At 47.8% G+C, this 19,474-nt stretch overlaps 1 protein-coding gene across 1 annotated transcript in view; it reads right to left on the bottom strand.

The window, feature by feature from the left end:
* LOC147122140 (uncharacterized) overlaps window positions 1-19,474 on the bottom strand; it is a 366,564-nt gene that overhangs the window by 233,443 nt on the left and 113,647 nt on the right. Inside the window, exons 8-10 of the mRNA XM_085982904.1 lie at window positions 14,737-14,856; window positions 11,395-11,511; window positions 9,012-9,116 (exon numbers count right to left, since the gene is read on the bottom strand). Of these exons, the coding sequence (XP_085839030.1) occupies window positions 9,012-9,116; window positions 11,395-11,511; window positions 14,737-14,856 (342 nt within the window). The remainder of the gene's footprint in view (window positions 1-9,011; window positions 9,117-11,394; window positions 11,512-14,736; window positions 14,857-19,474) is intronic.

Genomic DNA, 19,474 nt, shown 5'->3' with positions numbered 1-19,474 from the left:
AGTACCAGGGATGGGATTTTCTGTGGACATTCCCTTGTTTGCAATTTTAATAGAGGATGGAGAGCAGTGCAGGATGGAGGAAAGGTGAATGAGGCTCTGCAAGATATTGCTCTCCCCCCACCCCAAAGGAATTACAGGATACACCGATCCTATGAGGACCTTTAGTGAGGGTGTTAGCAGAGTATACTTCACCAATAGTGCAATAGGGGGAGCTGTGCCAGCTACTATATGAAGACCTATGGCTAAGATCATCTACCTTGACAGCTCTGCCTGTGGTTATGAAAGTGATGACTGTCTTCAACTTGGATCTGTGCAATGCTATCCAGGCATGCATTTATCAGATACACTTTAGAAGGGCTGGAGAAGGGCTGGAGAATTTATCAAGTTTGGCAATGACAGCACGATGATTGGGTTAACAATTTATCATGTTTGATTCCTCAAAGTGCAGGGTGCAATAGATGACACCCACATACCACTGTGAGCTCCTGCAGTTAATCCCTGAACTCCTTGAAGGTCCAGATTCTGTTTGGCCAAATGCAAAGAAGCCTTCACATAAATGCCAGATATGCTAGAAAAATGCCCCTCAGTGGGCAAAATGCAACAATGATTACCAGAAAATGTGAAAAAAAATTCTGCAGATGACCCTGACGTCTACCCACCTTGGAGATGCCTGCTTGAATAGAGCAGGTGGAAGGATCCTTGATGGGCTCACTTTAACAGGGCAAGCCCCATAATATGGGTGGTCTCTCGACTGCAGTCCGCAATTCAGGTGGGGGGGACCTAATTTAAATAAGTATGTAATTAAAATGAGGCTTGTGCCTGTAGGTAGCTTGGTCTCATTTTTGGCCTCAAAATTGCCTGTAACGAAATGAGGTGCCTGTAGTGTCCGTGTGTTGATAGAGACACTGAAGACAGGAGTTGGTTTCATAGGTGTTTACTAAACAGAGTCTGGAGGGGAACTAACTGATACAACACAATATACAGGCTTATATAGCCCGAGTGGCCATTACCGGCATTACAGTACACATGGGGCTCTTAAAAGGCACATACAGTACAATTCATCCCCTTTTAGCCAACCAGTACATAATATTTTAAGTAATTATTAATTACATGTTACAAGAAAAATAATATACACATTGCTGCAGTTAATTAATTATAAAAGTCAGTCTCTCTGGAGGCTTCCTGACTCGGTCCGGATAACGCCTCGGTGGTGTAGTAGTTTCTGGTGGTGCAGTAGGTTCTTTTGGCAAGGCTGATTCGGCTTGAATGCCAGTGTCGGGTTCATTGGGTTCCAGTACCACCGGATCGGATGTAGATATGGGTATCTCTACTTCATCGTTAGGCGTATAGAGTTGTGGTGTAGGTTGTCCCTTTTCGGATGACTATGATCTGGTCAGCATGGCACCTTATTATGCTTTCTCCGATGTCCACGGTATACATCAGCGGTCCTAGTCGTGTGCAGATAGTTCCAGGCTGCCATTTCTCGGTACGGTAGTCCCGGGCCAAAACTTGTTGACCTATCTGGAAGGTTCTAGTTGGCCTTTCATTCATGCCTTGAAATTGCCGGTTCTCCACGTCCCTTCTGATGTTGGGCTTGATCAAATCCAGCTGGCATCTTAGGCTTCTATTGAAGAACATCATGGCGGGAGTTTGGTTTGTAACCATATGTGTTGCATTCCTGTATGCGAACAAGAAGTTATCCACCTTGTGCTGAAGTTTTGTGTCTTCATTACCCATGGCCTTTATGGCCTTCTTGAAGGTCTGGACAAACCTTTCAGCCAATCCATTGGTGGCGGGATGGTATGGGGCGGACGTGTAGTGCTTAACCCCATTGTTTTTTTAAGAACTTCCTGAATTCTTCGGACACAAATTGCGGTCCATTATCAGAACAGATCTGTTCAGGCAGCCCATTCCTGGCAAATATGGTCCTTAATACTGTGATGGTTTTTTCCGTGGTGGTGGAGGACATCTTTATTACCTCCGGCCACTTGGAGTGTGCATCAACCGCGATTAAGAACATTGAGTCCATAAATGGACCAGCAAAGTCGATGTGTACCCTTTGCCAGGGAGATGAGGGCCACTCCCATGGATGTAGAGGGGCTTGGGGTGGAGCGTTTTGGACCTTCTGGCATCCTAGGCAGCTCTTGGTCATTTCTTCGATGTCTCCATCGATACCTGGCCACCATACAAACGCCCTGGCTAGGTTCTTCATTTTCACTCCACCCAGATGCCCCTCGTGAAGCTCCTTTAGAACTTTATCCTGGAGTTTGGGTGGAATCACCACTCTGGGTCCACAAATCAAGGTTCCTCGGCACACTGACAGCTGTTCTCTTCTTTGCGAGAATGCTGGCAACAGTGGTTCGCCATGTGCTGGCCATCCCTTCACTGTTAAATCGTAGACTCGAGAGAGTCGGGTCATTTCTAGTTTCCCTTTCAATGGCAGAATTTGTTACTGGTAGACATTCGACTATGGTCGAGTGGAAATCTCCACTGGGTCTACGGTAGGTGCTTCTTCTACCGTTGGCAACGGTAGGCGCGATAACCCGTCAGCATTCCCATGCTGTTTTGATCCTTTGTATTCTATGTTGTATTGGTGTGCCCCTAGAAAAAGGGACCACCTCTGTAGCCTTTGCGCTGTCATAATGGGAACACCCTTTTAAGGGTTGAATATGGAGATGAGGGGTTGATGGTCAGTCAACAAGGTAAATTTTTGTCCGTGTAGGTAATGGTTGAATTTCTTCACTCCCCATACTAGGCTGAGTGCTTCCCTGTCAATTTGGGCATAGTTACGCTCAGCTGAGTTCAATGAGCGTGACGCAAAAGCTATCGGCCGTTCCGAGCCATCGGGGAATTTATGCGATAATACTGCTCCCACACCGCAAGGGGATGCATCGCACGCCAGTCTGATTGGCAGTGATGGGTTGTAATGAGCCAAAACTTCTTTGGATGTGATTAAGTCTTTGCATTTATGGAAGGCACGTTTACAGTCTTCGCTCCATTTCCAAATTACTCCTGTTTGTAGCAGTTCATTAAGAGGGTGTAGAAGAGTTGATAAGTTCGGTAAAAATTTATGACAGTAATTTATTAATCCCAGGAACGACCTTAATTGTGAAACATTTTCAAGTGCTGGGGCTTTTATGACCGCTTCAATTTTTTCAGGTGACTTATGCAACCCTTCCTTATCATATTGTGGCCACATAATTAATATTTGATTTTGGAAAAATTCGCACTTGGGGCAATTTGCTCGTAGGCCCAGTTCTCTCAGCCTAGTGAGCACCTGCTCCAAATTGGCAAGGTGCTCGTTGTCGTTTTCTCCTGTTGCAAGGATGTCGTCTAGGTAGCATTGAGTCCCCGGAATCCCTTGGAGGACTTGCTCCATAGCTCTTTGCCAGATAGCTGGAGCGGATGCTACTCCGAAAACCAGTCGATTGTACTGGTACAGACCTTTGTGTGTATTTATCGTGAGATATTTTAGAGGCCTCTTCAACCTCCATCTGTAGATATGCCTGTGCCAAGTCAATTTTGGTGAAACATTTCCCTCCGGATAGTGAGGCGAAAATATCTTCTACTGTACCGTGTGAAGGACCGGGTTTACAGTCACCTTGAAGTCTCCACAGATGCAAATTTTTCTCTGTTCTTCAGATTTATCATTATTCAACACTTTCTTCATGACTGGAACGATGGGTGTTGCCCACTCGCTCCAATCTATTTTGGATAATACACCTGCCTTTTCCAAATTCTCCAGCTTTGCCTCGACTGCTGGACGAATTGCGTATGGCACCGGTCTTGCCTTAAAAAACTTGGGAATTGCTGCATCTTCCACTTTTATTGAGGCGGTGATGCCTTTCAAGGTTCCTAGTTTCTCTTGAAACACTTCTTTGGCGTTGGCCAAGATGTCTTTTAATCGTTCAGGTATGACGTCATCGTTTTTTTTCTTACTGGTCACCGTCAGTGCCTGAATGGAGTGCCAGTCTAAACGTATTTTCCTGATCCATTCACGTCCCAACAGCGGTGGACCACCATCTTGTAGAATGTATAAATACAACTTTTGTATTTCCTTGCCGTTGTATACAACAGGCACTCTTATTTTTCCTTTGGGGTATACTTTCTGCCCCATATATGTTTTCAAGATAATGGATGTGTCTTTTAAAGGTATATGCAGAAATAGCCGCTCGTAATCCCGTCGATTTATGATGGTCAGAGCTGATCCTGTATCTAGCTCCATTTTAACTGGGGACCCTGCTATCGTGAGGGTAACCCAAATGGTCTGGTAATCATCTTTGGCAATTACATTATGTAATTTGAGACAGCTTAGTCTCTTGTTTTCGGAGTCGCTATCGCTCTTCTGGTCTTCGGAGCTACTGTCCGTCATCATTTGTACCTTTCTGTACTTTTCTTTATTGATTTTTTTTTTTTCCTGTCTGTGGATTTTTTTTGTCCCGATCGGCATACCCGTGCAATGTGTCCAATCTTTCTGCATTGCCTGCATGCTTTGTCCTTGAACCAGCAGTCCCTCTGGTCATGGGTGGATCTGCCGCAGCGATAACATTTCTCGAAACCCTGTGTCATTTCATGGGTGCCGAAGTCCTGTGTCTTTTGTTGTATCTCTGCAGCTCCTCTTGCGGCTGCTTCGTATGATACAGCCATACTGAAAGTCTTGTCCAGTGTTAAATCTTTTTCAGAAAGCAGCCTTTTCTGTGTTCCTTCACTTAAGAGACCGCAGACAAATTTGTCTCGAAGATAATCTGCTAGTCCTGCCCCGAATTGGCAGTGTTTTGATAGCTTTCTTAATTCGGTGAGGTAATCAGCGTTACTTTCATTCTTGTGTTGATTTCTCTTGAAGAATTTGAATGGTTCCGTTATCAGCAGCGGTGTTGGGTTTAAGTGCTCCTGTAGGGTATCAACAATTTCTTTAAAATTCTTGTCCTTTGGTTTGGCTGGTGTGATTAAATTTCGTAACAGCCGTATGTCTTTGCGCCCATTAGATTTAGCAGTACTGAAGCTTTTTTTTTCCATCTTCTATTCCATTTGCGGTGCAATATACCTCCACTCTTTCCACATGTGGTCCAATCCTCTATCTCGTTATCAAAAGCATCAATATTGCCAGACTTGGGCATCCTAGAAATAAAATGGCGCTTCCCGCGCTTTTCTTTCTTTTCTGCAGAAAAGATATGGCGCTTCCCCGCCGCTGCTGCCGATGACAACGCTGTTTCCCGCGGTTTCCGTTCTTTTTATTTATTTATTTACAGTTGGAGACTCGTTCCCGCCAGACTCTCTCTCTAGGTCTGAACGCCGACCTGCTTGCAGCGTCGGCCGTCTCCCGAGTGCTCCCTCCCCGTCTGTTACTGCTTGCCTCCGCTTTCGCTGCTTGGCCTAGCTGTAGAGCCAGCCGCTGGAGGCCCAGCCCGACACCCAGGAAGGATTATTGCAGTACCTGCCACCAGCTTGGCTAGCTGGTGAAACCACAGCTTTTTCTTTTTCTTTATTTTCCTTCAACTTTGGACGCCAGAGGAATCGATGTCCTTGAGGTGCTGCCGAATTGCAGGTAAGTCCGTTTCCAATTCGTCGCCACTGTTGTGTCTGCGTGTTGATAGAGACACTGAAGACAGGAGTTGGTTTCATAGGTGTTTACTAAACAAAGTCTGGAGGGGAACTAACTGATACAACACAATATACAAGCTTATATAGCCCGAGTGGCCATTACCGGCATTACAGTACACATGGGGCTCTTAAAGGCACATACACTACAGTGCCCATGTAAATTGGGCAAGTTGAAACACTGGCCCAATTGTCCAACGCCCACCAACTACCTCTAAGGCACTCCATTATTCAGCCACTGTGCCATCCATTGACTTGCAAGAAGAATATCACTAATGCAATGTTTTACCATAAGTACATCAAATTTAGCAGTGATCAACAGTATCAAGTCAAAAGGCTTTTGAAAAATTGCTAGCCATCCCAAGTTGCAAATATCAATGACTACATCCATGTAACATCCAACCAACATACCAAATAGGGATGGCTACCAATCCATCAATGTGCAAATGGTACATGACCACCAGTAAAAGATCATGCATGCTTCCTCAGGAGTACTAATGATATTTATATTCTAAGGCAGCCTAATAATTCTGAGCTCTTTGAAGGTCATGGGGGAAATGTATGGCAGGCTACTGAGCCACATAGTGGTAATTTGTCTTATGACACTTCTGCACAGCAGAGAACAAATAGAACAATGCACATCTGTGAACAAGAATGATCACTGAGTAAACATGGAGGTAGTCAATCAATGCTTCAGGTGTCCAGATCATTAATGGGTGCCGTGCAATATGATCCAGAAAAGGCAGACAAAATACTGAATATATGCTTTATGCTACTGTACATAGAACAATTTAGATTTCACCAATATAACCAGAACTGAATTTTTAATTTATAATAATTCTGTATTTTATATTCAGTATTTTGCCTGAACGAAAAGCCATCAGACTGAAAGCAGGTTGGTTTTCATAGTAATTTGGAGTGTTAATTAGTAAACAAAGATGAAAGGTAAGCACAATCTGAAGGATTTCATGCCATCGTTAGAAGTTGGCTCCGAAGTAGCACAGCCAAGGACTTCACAGGAATTTTCTCTACTTCTATTACAAACATTTCAAGTTGTGAGCAAATTTGAAACAATAATGGAAAAAAATACATAACTGATTTCCTCCCAGGTTGTTCAAATATATTTTCATTAACCTGGAGATAATGATTAGAGGAAATTTATTTTAATTTATAAACCAGAATGGTTCCGGGGATGGGGGATCTTGGCTACAAGGACAGGTTGGAGAAGCTGGATTTGTTTTCATTCGAGCAAAGAAGGTTGAGGGGTGATTTGATAGAGGTGTACAAGATTATGACGGGTTTGGATAGGCTAGACGGGTAAAGGCTGTTCCCACTAGTTGATGGTACAAGGACTAGGGGACACAGGTTTAAGGTTTTGGGCAAGAGATACAAGGGGGATGTGAGGAAAAACTTTTTTATGCAGCGAGTGGTGACGACCTGGAATTCGCTGCCAACGGAAGTGGTGGAGCGAAGACACTCAATGTTTTCAAGGGGAGACTGGATAGGCACTTGAGGGAAATAAACTTGCAGGGTTACGGGGATAGAGTGGGGGAATGGGACTGACTGGATTGCTCTACAGAGAGCCAATGCGAACTCGATGGGCCGAATGGCCTCCTTCTGTGCCTCTATGACTCATTACTTTGTGCCAATACCCTCCAATCTACCTAAAAATAACTAATTGTCTTACCTTCAAAAAGCAGTCCTGCCCAGTTGCACAAATGGGAGGAATTTTAAAATGGTGCCTTCACCATTAGTGCCCCATTCTCACTGGAATTCTGCTGGCCACTATTTTAACTGTTCACTGCAGGTAGGCAGGAGCTTCATAAATTTGGGCAAATTGGGGTCCCCATTATATCAATGAGCAGGCAAATTGCTGAGGAACAGGAGTGCACCTCCATGCTCCATAAGGAAAATCATGGCTTCCCTTGCCGTATCCCTCCAGTGAGACTCTCCTAAAACCCACTCACTGCGACTTACTGGGAATTTAAATAGCCCAGGTCTGAAAGTGTGTTATGCACCACCACCCCAACCTGCCCAAAACACACTTGTAGTTAAAATCGACCAGTATAACTTTAAATTTCCAAAAACCTACAAGTCTATTTCAATATTTTATGTGATTGTTTAATTTCTCTAAGTTATTCATGCATCATATATAGATTTCTAAGAGGAAGGAAATGTATTTTTATTTAATTGTCCTGACTTTTAGTCAGTTGCCCTGGTGCAAAGGTCAGGAAAAGTGGTGGAAGCCTGGCTCACCGGTTCTCTGCCCCTTTAACCTCAAAGAAGGAATTGTATTTATATAGTGCCTTTTAGGACCTCAGGGTGTCTCAAAGACCTTTACAGCCAATTAAGTATTTTTGCAATGTAATCACTAATGTAGGAAACACGGCAGTCAATTTGCACACAGGAATGTCTCAAACAGCAACGTGATAATGACCAAATAATCTGTTTTCGTGATGTTGGTTGAGTGATAAATATTGGCCAGGACACTGGGGAGAACTCCCTTAGTCTTTTAAATAGTGCCATGGGATCTTTTACATCCACTAGAGAGGGCAAACGGAGCCTCAGTTTAATGTCTCATCCGAAAGATGGCACCTCCAATAGTGCAGCACTCCTAGTACTGTACAGTTCCAGGATTTCTAAGGCTTTCCTTAAGGTAGTAGAACTTGACCTGCACCTGCAGTAGGTGTAGACCATTCTGAAACATGCTTATGAGGCGTTCTCCGTTGCCTGCCTCATTCTATAATGCAAATGTCAGCTTTGCACAGGGGTGCCCAAAGAATATGACACTGTGACCTACTACTGGAAACCTACTGACTAGAGGATCCATGGGGGTTCTGTGCCAGGCCAAAAAGACTTCAGGTGAGAACTTGCTCAAGATTTCTTTTATTCCCTCAAAATGTTAAAGTTCAATTGACATGTTCTGGTTGTCAATCTTCATTAGCCTGAAGTTTAAATGGTCGAGGCTGAGGGACTTAGGCCTGCAGCTGGGCCTTGCTTTTCTGCCCTCCCCATTCCAATCAGTGCTCGGCCCTCCCAGAGATGGATCTGTGCCAGGCAGATCTCTGAATCATGTAAATGGCCCAAGGCAGGAAATCCAGGGCTGGACAGGAGCAGCATACTTCAGATGCGCCAGGACAGGGGGAAAGTTGAAAAATCTATCCTTCATCAACTACCCAAATGTTGGCATGAAAACTTGTATTTTATTTTGTTCTCTCCTTAGCACCTCAGTTGCCATTTAACCAGTGAAACAGGAGCTAAAACTGGTTCTAAAATCATTCGTCTTCTTTGAAATTAAATCTTACCACGATGTTTATTGGAAATTCAGTGATGAAATATCACTCTTGATGGTAGAGAATTAATCATTGCAAGAACTACAATTTCAGTGCTCTCTAGCAAAATAAAATCAGTACCTGTAGTATCGGATTGACATGCAGCATTACTGCTGTCCATCCCTGAACTTATATGTCTGCATTGTGTTGATACTGTAATCAGATTCAGTTGATTAGATCTTTCATCTGAATACAAAAGAATTGTAGTTTTAAGAAACATTCATCCAAATCCTTGGTCTGCATTTTTATATACAACTCAAATATCTTGTGTTTTTCTTATACATGTTAATAATTATGGTCTTGAAATTATGCGATGGGGTACTAGCATATGGACACTTACACATTTATATGAATTTCTTTCCTCTTATGAAATTTTTTCCTCTAATATAGAAGTTTCCAAACTAGGGTCACAGCCCCTTGGGGGTGGGGCGCAACAAGATTATCGAAGGAGCGCGAGGCGAACGCCAGGCCTGAACAAACATCCAGGAATGATCGTAATCCAGTGAACCCTGTTGTTGTTTTCCTGCAGCTGTCAGTCAGAATGCCAGGTTCATCCTGGGATACCAACTGCTCAGTGGATTGCAGGCTGTGGAGCTCCTGCCCCCTCTACTGCAATCCTGGTAGAATTACACCAGCAGTGTGCTGCCAAGAGTGCAGATTTTTGGACCATGCAACAGAATTTTACCCAATACTAAAAACATTAAGCACTTTGGCTGCACTTACCCTTTCACCCCCATTTCCATTGATTTTCTTTTGATTCCAATTCTTGCTCTCATATTTGACTTAATTTTTTTTAAATTCTAACTATCTAACTCTATTTTACATACCCTAAGCTATTTGCCTGTTTTCTTTCAGTTTAAAATGCAATCTAACTTTATACTTCTGTCTTACTGTTCCCACCATACATTTTGGAGATGAAAAGTGTTTTTCCTTGGTTAAAAATTTGCTCAGATTCTGAAGATTGACAGGCACCTCAAGTAAACCTTTCATACAAACCAGGAAGTGTTGTTGACAAGTAAGCTCATTGTTGAAAGCCACAGTCCAAAAGTACCCATAAGTAAAATTGTCAGTGGCACTCAAAAGCATGCTTTAATGCTTACACATCTGTATTGAACGCTATGATTTAAATGTGAGATAAAGTATACTGTCTGCTTATTTTAGAAAGCAACATTCCCAATGGAAGGATATAGGTTGAAATCTCGGCCTCATTTAATGATCAAACCTATCTACTCTCAAGGAGGGAGTATACAAATTGTCTCATAGCTCAGCAAACGTTAATAAAGGTAAACAGTAAAATATTACCACTCTGCTTATCCTTAGGATTAGCTTCCTGGGTCAGCCATATTCAAAAGTGTTAAGTTTACACCTTTGAAATGCTTGTTCCTCATAATAAAACCTCACAAATCACTTTCAGCTAGTTTTTCAAGTAAATGTTTCATTGACATAACTTACCCTTTGCCTGTCCTGGTGAGGTAGTTAATTTTTTTCCTGAACTGCAGCAATAGCCTCTGTGGTCAGCTGCTGGCACTGATCCTTTATGGCACCTCCTGCCATACTCTTCTAGACAGCCACAATGCTTAGAACCCAACAGCACCTTTAAGCTACACAAACTAAGGTTGTATTCCCTGGAATTTAGAAGATTGAGGGGTGATTTGATCGAAGTTTGCAAGATATTAAGGGGAAGTGATGGGGTAAATAGAGAAACTATTTCTGCTGGTTGGGGAATCTAGAACTAGGGGACAGTCTAAAATTTAGAGCCAGGGTTTTCAGGAACGAAATTAGGAAACTCTTCTACATGCAAAGAATGGTCGAAGTTTGGAACGCTCTTCTGCAAACGGCAATTGATGTTGGGTCAATTGTTAATTTTAAATCTGAAATTGATAAATTTCTGTAACCAAAGGTATTAAGGGATATGGAGTTAGGTCACAGATCAGCCATGATCTCATTGAATGATGGAAAAGGCTCGAGGGGCTAAATAAGAACTCCTGTTCCTAAGCTGCTGCAGGCCGTTAAAGGTGGCAGCAGCATTCTCATTTCCTCCTCTAATAGATGTGCATATTGTAGTGGGATGCAATCCCTAGCAGAAAAATGCACCCAGTATGCAAACCACTTGACCACAGAAATACAGCAGGTTCAGATGCGCCACAGCGAAGCCCACTTTTGGTATGCTCCACATCAATAGCCTTTGGGAGGAACATTGGCCCCATAAACTCTTGGTTATTTCACCTAAACAAATCATTGATGTGGCGGGTTTGCACTCAATTCTACCGTCTTTCGAGCATCTCAATTGGCATCGGACTAATGAAATAGTAGCCAGAGTGGTTTTAATATCATTACCCTTGCTTCAAAGCAACCGATTTTGATGATGACTAGAAGTTTCACACTGAAATATAACTTGTGATACAGAAGAAATATTTTTTGGCAGAAACTGAAACTTTAATGCTTTCTCATAAGCAAATAGTACCTGGGCAATCAGAGTGACTCGGAGCAGGACTTTTGCTGGTCAATGAACTTACACTTCTATGTTTTGAGACAGTAGACTTACTTTGGCAACTTCCTACTGGAGAACTCAATTTATTATCTGAACACAAAAGAATTGCAGGTTTAAGAAACATGTATACACCAAATACATTGTTGGTCTTTTAAAAAAATTTATAAAACAAATAGCTGTGTTTGATTAATGTGTACATTTTAAGAATTATGTTCCAGTGTTTATATATTTCAAGAAGATGCCGTTCAGTCCAGAGCAATGTGCAATATTCTTAGCATACAGAATTGAAACATTATTAGACCAAGGTGATTTACGATAGTAATACTGAGAATAAGGGCAGAAAGAATAATACCTCAAATTATAATGCATTGTGATTACAATTGTGTGTCAATGGCACTAGGATTAGTGAAGCAAAGTTGCACTTAAGTGCAACTTTGCTTCACTAATCCTAGTGTCATTGACACACGACTGTAATCACAATGCATTTTAATTTGAGGTATTATTCTTTCTGCCCTTATTCTCAGTATTACTATCGTAAATCACCATGGTCTAATAATGAACTTGTATTATTAAATGCTAAATTCATTAACGTGTAAAGTATGTCAGAAGGTGATCGTGGTTTCTCTTTAGACTGGTATATCAGTATGATCAGTATATATTTCCTTATGAGATAATCAACATTGGGAATGGTAAAAGATTTGGTATGATCAGTCAGCATGCTTTTAGAAATTATAGTCTGGATTTTGTTCTTTCAAGCAGGACTGCGGCATTATGGCATAAAATGGGGCAGGGTCCAGTTACATTAGATCCCCAAATATTGATGTGAACTGGTAATTCATTGGTGATGTCTTTTGTCCCATTTTCCATCATTACTGTCTCACTTATGCTGGATGTTAATCATGACTGTATAAAACAGGTTGGCAATGTTGCTAGGTGGTGAGTGAAAGGCAAAAGTGGATTTGTAAGGGCTCAAGCAGCTTTCATGAAATTGTTAATGAAATGCTCCTTTCTCACTGGCTGATTTTCACTTGAGACACTGAACGGGCAGGTAGCAGGCAGAGCATGCCCACCTCCCACCTGTTATAACGGCTGTGAAACCAAAGCCATTTTGAGGCCCAAGCTTCATTTTGCATTCAGCCGGTGAGCTACATGCACAAAACCGGTCCCCTGCAGCAGCTTCCATTTGGGGAAGGTGGGAAATAGGCCAGCTCCTGGACAGAGCAGGCTTACAGTCGGTCAGGCAGGGTTGGTGGGCGGAGGCGTGGGGAGACAATCCCAAGGGCAGCCACGCACAGGCTGGAGTATTTGTGTGTAGTCCAGTGAAGCATTCCCGTTCCTTTTGGTTCCACAAATATAAAGGTTAAAAATTTCTTTGGGCTGTATTTTAAGTGGCCTCCAGCACTCCCTTTAAGATCAGTGACTGTCGCTCAGCGCCAGTACAAATAGGTGGAGTGTCCACTGGACCCTAATTTGCATATTAAGTAGCCTGAACAGGCGGGGGCTTTGGCCGCCCTTCCCAAGACCCTATCTAAAATGGTTGTGGCTGGGGTGCCAACATAAACAGGGCAGTAAGTAAACCAATGACATTTTCAGGCTGCTAGCACTCTGTTTACGCCGGTTAGAGACAGATTAATCAACCCCTCAGTCATTTTTCTTAATTATTTTTTGCTCCTGACAATTCTTTGACCATCTACCTTTGTGTATGCTGCTGTGTTACTCTTTTTTTGTTTACTCCCCCTACCCCCCAATTCTACAGAGCCTACAATGAGTTGTTGTCCATTTGGAATACACGTATATCTTGCTTTTTGGATGAAGAAATTTGACTATGAAATATAACTTGTGATACTAAATAAATACTATTGCCAGAAACTGAAAATTGAGCTTTTTCATAAATAAACGAGTACCTGGGTAATCGGACTGGCATGGTGCAGAACCATTGCCTATCAATGAACTTATACTTCTGCTATGCTTTGAGACAGTAGAACTACTCTGGCAACTTCCTACCGGAGAACTCAATTTATTATCTGAACACAAAAGAATTGCAGGTTTAAGAAACATATAAACACCAAATACATTGTTGGTCTGTTTTTATCTTTATTTATAAAACAAATAGCTGTGCTTGTGTTATATATTTTAAAAGTTATGTTCTAGTGTTTATCTATTTCAAGAAGATGCCGTTCAGTCCAGAGCAATGTGCAAGATTCTTAGCATACAGAATTGAAACATTATTAGACCAAGGTGATTTACGATATTAATACTGAGAATAAAGACAGAAAGAATAACACTTCAAATTATAATGCAGTGATTACAGTTGTGTGTCATGACACTAGGATTAGTGAAGCAAAGTTGCACTTTAGTAAACTTATTAGATACTAAATTCATTAACGTGTAAAGTATGTCAGAAGGTGATTGTGCTTTCTCTTTAGACTGGTATTTCAGCATATATTTCCTTATGAGATAGTCAACATTGGGAATGGTAAAAGATTTGGTATGAGCACTCTGCATGCTTTTAGAAATTATAGTCTGGATTTTGCTCTTCATACGCCTGAATTTCAAGCAGGACTGCGGCAGTATGGCATAAAATGGGGCAGGGTCCTGTTACATTAGATCCCCAAATATTGATGAATATACTTAAATGAACTGGTAATTACATGGTGATGTCCTGTGTTCCATTTTCCATCATTACTGTCTCACTTACGCTGGATGTTAATCATGACTGTATAAAACAGGTTGGCAATGTTGCTAGGTGGTGAGTGAAAGGCAAAAGTGGGTTTTTAAGAGCCCAAGCAGCTTTCATTAAATTGTTAATCAAAAGCTATTTACTCACTGGCTGATTTTCAGTTTAGATGTTGAACTGGCAGGTAGCAGGCAGAGCATGCCCGCCGCCCCCCACCACCCCCCGGCCCCCCCCGTCTATTATAACTGCTGTGAAACCAAAGCCATTTTAAGGATGGGGTGCCAACATAAACGGGGCAGTAAGTAAACCAATGACATTTTCAGGCTGCTAGCACTCTGTTTACACCAAGTAGAGACAAATAAATCGAACCCCCAGTCATTTTTCTTAATTATTTTTTGCTCCCGACAATTCTTTGACCATCTACCTTTGTGTATGCTGCTGTGTTACTCACTTTTTTTGTTTACTTCCCCCAACCCCCAATTCTACAGAGCCTACAATGAGTTGTTGTCCATTTGGAATACACGTATATCTTGCTTTTTTGGATGGAGAAATTTGACTGTGAAATCTAACTTGTGATACTAAATAAATACTATTGCCAGAAACTGAAAATTCTGAGCTTTTCATAAGTAAACGAGTACCTGGGCAATCGGACTGGCATGGTGCAGCACCTTTGCCCATCAATGAACTTGTACTTCTGCGAATTTGAGAGAGTGCAGACCAACTATGGCAACTTCCTACTGGAGAATTCAATCCATCATCTGAACAGAGAAGAATTGTAGTTTTAAGAAACATATATACTCCAAATACATTCTTGGTCAGTTTTTCCTCTTTATAAAACAAATATGTCTGCATTTGTGATATATATTTTAAAAATTATGTTCCTGTGATTATCTATTTTAAGAAGGTGTCGTTCATTCCAGACTCGATTGACTAGAGGCACAAGACTTTATTTACAGAATTCAAATATTATTAGTCCATGACTTAGGACTGTAATACTGAGCATAACAGGAAGAATAACATTTCAAATTATAATGCAGTGATTACAGTTCTATGTCAATGACACGAGTGAGTGAAGCAAAATTGCACTTGTTAATTAACTTGTATGAATACAGATACTAAATGCATTTGGGTGTAACGAAAGAGATCAGAAATTGATCTTTGTTTTTCTTTATACCTGCACTAGCTGGAGTGCCCGGCGGTGCCGAGGCTTTTTCGAGGGCTTGTTCTTGAGAGAGAGAGAGAGAGAGAGAGCGCGACTGGGGGGGGGGGGGGGGGAAAAGAGAGAGAGCGACTGGGGGGGGGAAGAGAGAGAGCGACTGGGGGGGGGGGGGAAGAGAGAGAGCGACTGGGGGGGGGGGGGGGGGGGAAGAGAGAGCGCGACTGGGGGGGGGGGGGAAGAGAGAGAGCGACTGGGGGGGGGAAAGAGAGAGAGCGACTGGGGGGGGGGAAGAGAGAGAGCGACTGGGGGGGGGGGAAGAGAGAGAGCGACTGGGGGGGGGAAGAGAGAGAGCGACTGGGGGGGGAAGAGAGAGAGCGACGGGGGGGGAAAGAGAGAGAGCGACTGGGGGGGGGGAAGAGAGAGAGCGACTGGGGGGGGGAGAGAGAGAGCGACTGGGGGGGGGGAGAGAGAGAGCGACTGGGGGGGGGGGAAGAGAGAGCGCGACTGGGGGGGGGGGGGGGGAAGAGAGAGAGCGACTGGGGGGGGAAGGAGAGAGAGCGACTGGGGGGGGGGAAGGAGAGAGAGCGACTGGGGGGGGGAAGAGAGAGAGCGACTGGGGGGGGGGGGAAGAGAGAGAGCGACTGGGGGGGGGAAAGAGAGGAGAGCGACTGGGGGGAAGAGAGCGAGCGACTGGGGGGGGAAGAGAGCGAGCGACTGGGGGGGGAAGAGAGCGAGCGACTGGGGGGGGGGGGCGGGAAAGAGAGAGAGCGACTGGGGGGGAAGAGAGAGAGCGACTGGGGGGGGGAAGAGAGAGAGCGACTGGGGGGGGGGGGGAAGAGAGAGAGCGGACTGGGGGGGGGGGGGGAAAGAGAGAGAGCGACTGGGGGGGGGGAAGAGAGAGAGCGACTGGGGGGGGAAGAGAGAGAGCGACTGGGGGGGGAAGAGAGAGAGCGACGGGGGGGGAAGAGAGAGAGCGACTGGGGGGGGAAGAGAGAGAGCGACTGGGGGGGGGAAGAGAGAGCGCGACTGGGGGGGGGGGGAAGAGAGAGAGCGACTGGGGGGGGGGGGAAGAGAGAGAGCGACTGGGGGGGGGGAAGAGAGAGAGTGACTGGGGGGGGGGGAAGAGAGAGAGCGACTGGGGGGGGGGGGAAGAGAGAGCGCGACTGGGGGGGGGGGGGGAAGAGAGAGCGCGACTGGGGGGGGGGGGAAGAGAGAGCGCGACTGGGGGGGGGGGGGGGGGAAGAGAGAGAGCGCGACTGGGGGGGGGGGGGGGAAGAGAGAGAGCGACTGGGGGGGGGGGGGGGAAGAGAGAGAGCGACTGGGGGGGGGAAGAGAGAGAGCGACTGGGGGGGGGAAGAGAGAGAGCGACTGGGGGGGGGAAGAGAGAGAGCGACTGGGGGGGGGGGGGAAGAGAGAGAGCGACTGGGGGGGGGGGAAGAGAGAGAGCGACTGGGGGGGGGAAGAGAGAGCGACTGGGGGGGGAAGAGAGAGAGCGACTGGGGGGGGGGGGGGAAGAGAGAGAGCGACTGGGGGGGGGGAGGGAAGAGAGAGAGCGACTGGGGGGGGGGGGGGAAGAGAGAGAGCGACTGGGGGGGGGAAGAGAGAGAGCGACTGGGGGGGGGGAAGAGAGAGAGCGACTGGGGGGGGAAGAGAGAGAGCGACTGGGGGGGGGGGGGGGAAGAGAGAGAGCGACTGGGGGGGGGGGAAGAGAGAGAGCGACTGGGGGGGGGGGAAGAGAGAGCGACTGGGGGGGGAAGAGAGAGAGCGACTGGGGGGGGAAGAGAGAGAGCGACTGGGGGGGGAAGAGAGAGAGCGACTGGGGGGGGGGGGAAGAGAAGAGAGCGACTGGGGGGGGGGGAAGAGAGAGAGCGACTGGGGTGGGGGGGGGGAAGAGAGAGCGCGACTGGGGGGGGGGGAAGAGAGAGAGCGACTGGGGGGGGGGGGAAGAGAGAGAGCGACTGGGGGGGGAGGGAAGAGAGAGAGCGGACTGGGGGGGGGGAGGGAAGAGAGAGAGCGACTGGGGGGGGGGAGGGAAGAGAGAGAGCGACTGGGGGGGGGGGGGAAGAGAGAGAGAGCGACTGGGGGGGGGAAGAGAGAGAGCGACTGGGGGGGGGGGGGAAGAGAGAGAGCGACTGGGGGGGGAAGAGAGAGAGCGACTGGGGGGGGGAAGAGAGAGAGCGACTGGGGGGGGGGGAGGGAAGAGAGAGAGCGACTGGGGGGGGGGAAGAGAGAGAGCGACTGGGGGGGGGGAAGAGAGAGGGGGGGGGAGAGAGAGCGACTGGGGGGGGGAGAGAGAGAGCGACGGGGGGGGGAGAGAGAGAGCGACTGGGGGGGGGAGAGAGACGACTGAGAGAGAGCGACTGGGGGGGAAGAGAGAGAGCGACTGGGGGGGGAAGAGAGAGAGCGACTGGGGGGGAGAGAGAGAGCGACTGGGGGGGAAGAGAGAGAGCGACTGGGGGGAAGAGAGAGAGCGACTGGGGGGGGAAGAGAGAGAGCGACTGGGGGGGAAGAGAGAGAGCGACTGGGGGGGGAAGAGAGAGAGCGACTGGGGGGGGGGAAGAGAGAGAGCGACTGGGGGGGGAAGAGAGAGAGCGACTGGGGGGGGAAGAGAGAGAGCGACTGGGGGGGGGGAAGAGAGAGAGCGACTGGGGGGGGGGGGAAGAGAGAGAGCGACTGGGGGGGGAAGAGAGAGAGAGCGACTGGGGGGGGAAGAGAGAGAGCGACTGGGGGGGGGAAGAGAGAGAGCGACTGGGGGGGGAAGAGAGAGAGCGACTGGGGGGGGGGGGGGGAGAGAGAGCGACTGGGGGGGGAAGAGAGAGAGCGACTGGGGGGGGGAAGAGAGAGAGCGACTGGGGGGGGGAGAGAGAGGCGACTGGGGGGGGGGGGAAGAGAGAGAGCGACTGGGGGGGGGAGAGAGAGAGCGACTGGGGGGGGGAGGAGAGAGAGCGACTGGGGGGGAGGAGAGAGAGCGACTGGGGGGGGAGGAGAGAGAGAGCGACTGGGGGGGGAGGAGAGAGCGACTGGGGGGGAGGAGAGAGCGACTGGGGGGGGAGGAGAGAGCGACTGGGGGGGAGGAGAGAGCGACTGGGGGGGGAGGAGAGAGCGACTGGGGGGGGAGGAGAGAGCGACTGGGGGGGGAGGAGGAGAGCGACTGGGGGGGGAGGAGGAGAGCGACTGGGGGGGAGGAGAGAGCGACTGGGGGGGGAGGATGAGAGCGACTGGGGGGGGAGGAAGAGAGGACTGGGGGGGGAGGATGAGACGCGACTGGGGGGGGGGAGGAGAGAGCGACTGGGGGGGGGAGAGAGAGAGCGACTGGGGGGGGGAAGGAGAGAGCGCGACTGGGGGGGGAGGAGAGAGCGACTGGGGGGAGAGAGAGCGACTGGGGGGGGAGAGAGAGAGCGACTGGGGGGGAGGAGAGGAGAGCGGACTGGGGGGGGGAAGAGAGAGAGCGACTGGGGGGGGGAGAGAGAGAGAGCGACTGGGAGGGAGGGGGGGAGAGAGAGAGCGACTGGGAAGAGAGCCGGGGGGGGAAGAGAGAGAGCGACTGGGGGGGGGGGAAGAGAGAGAGCGACTGGGGGGGGGGGAAGAGAGAGAGCGACTGGGGGGGGAAGAGAGAGAGCGACTGGGGGGAGGAAGAGAGAGAGCGACTGAGGGGCGGGGGGGGAAGGAGAGAGAGCGACTGGGGGGGGAGAGAGAGCGACTGAGAGAGAGAGCGACTGGGGGGGGGGAAGAGAGAGAGCGCGACTGGGGGGGGAGAAGAGAGAGAGCGACTGGGGGGGGGGAGGAGAGAGAGAGCGACTGGGGGGGGGGAAGAGAGCGACGGAGCGGGGGGGGGGAAGAGAGAGCGACTGGGGGGGGGGGGAAGATGAGAGAGCGACTGGGGGGGGGGGGGAAGAGAGAGAGCGACTGGGGGGGGGGGGAAGAGAGAGAGCGACTGGGGGGGGGGGAGAGAGAGAGAGCGACTGGGGGGGGGTGAAGAGAGAGAGCGGATGGGGGGGGGAAGAGAGAGAGCGACTGGGGGGGGGAAGAGAGAGAGCGACTGGGGGGGGGAAGAGAGAGAGCGACTGGGGGGGGGAAGAGAGAGGAGCGACTTGGCGGGGGGAAGAGAGAGCGCGACTGGGGGGGGGGAAGAGAGAGAGCGACTGGGGGCGGGGGGAAGAGAGAGAGCGACTGGGGGCGGGGAGAGAGAGAGCGACTGGGGGTGGGGAAGAGAGAGA

Source organism: Somniosus microcephalus, chromosome 3 (assembly GCF_052327205.1).
Source record: "Somniosus microcephalus isolate GS21.2 chromosome 3, FLI_Smic_1.0, whole genome shotgun sequence".
Taxonomy (NCBI): Eukaryota; Metazoa; Chordata; class Chondrichthyes; order Squaliformes; family Somniosidae; genus Somniosus; species Somniosus microcephalus.
This window is presented reverse-complemented; position numbering and strand designations above follow the sequence as displayed.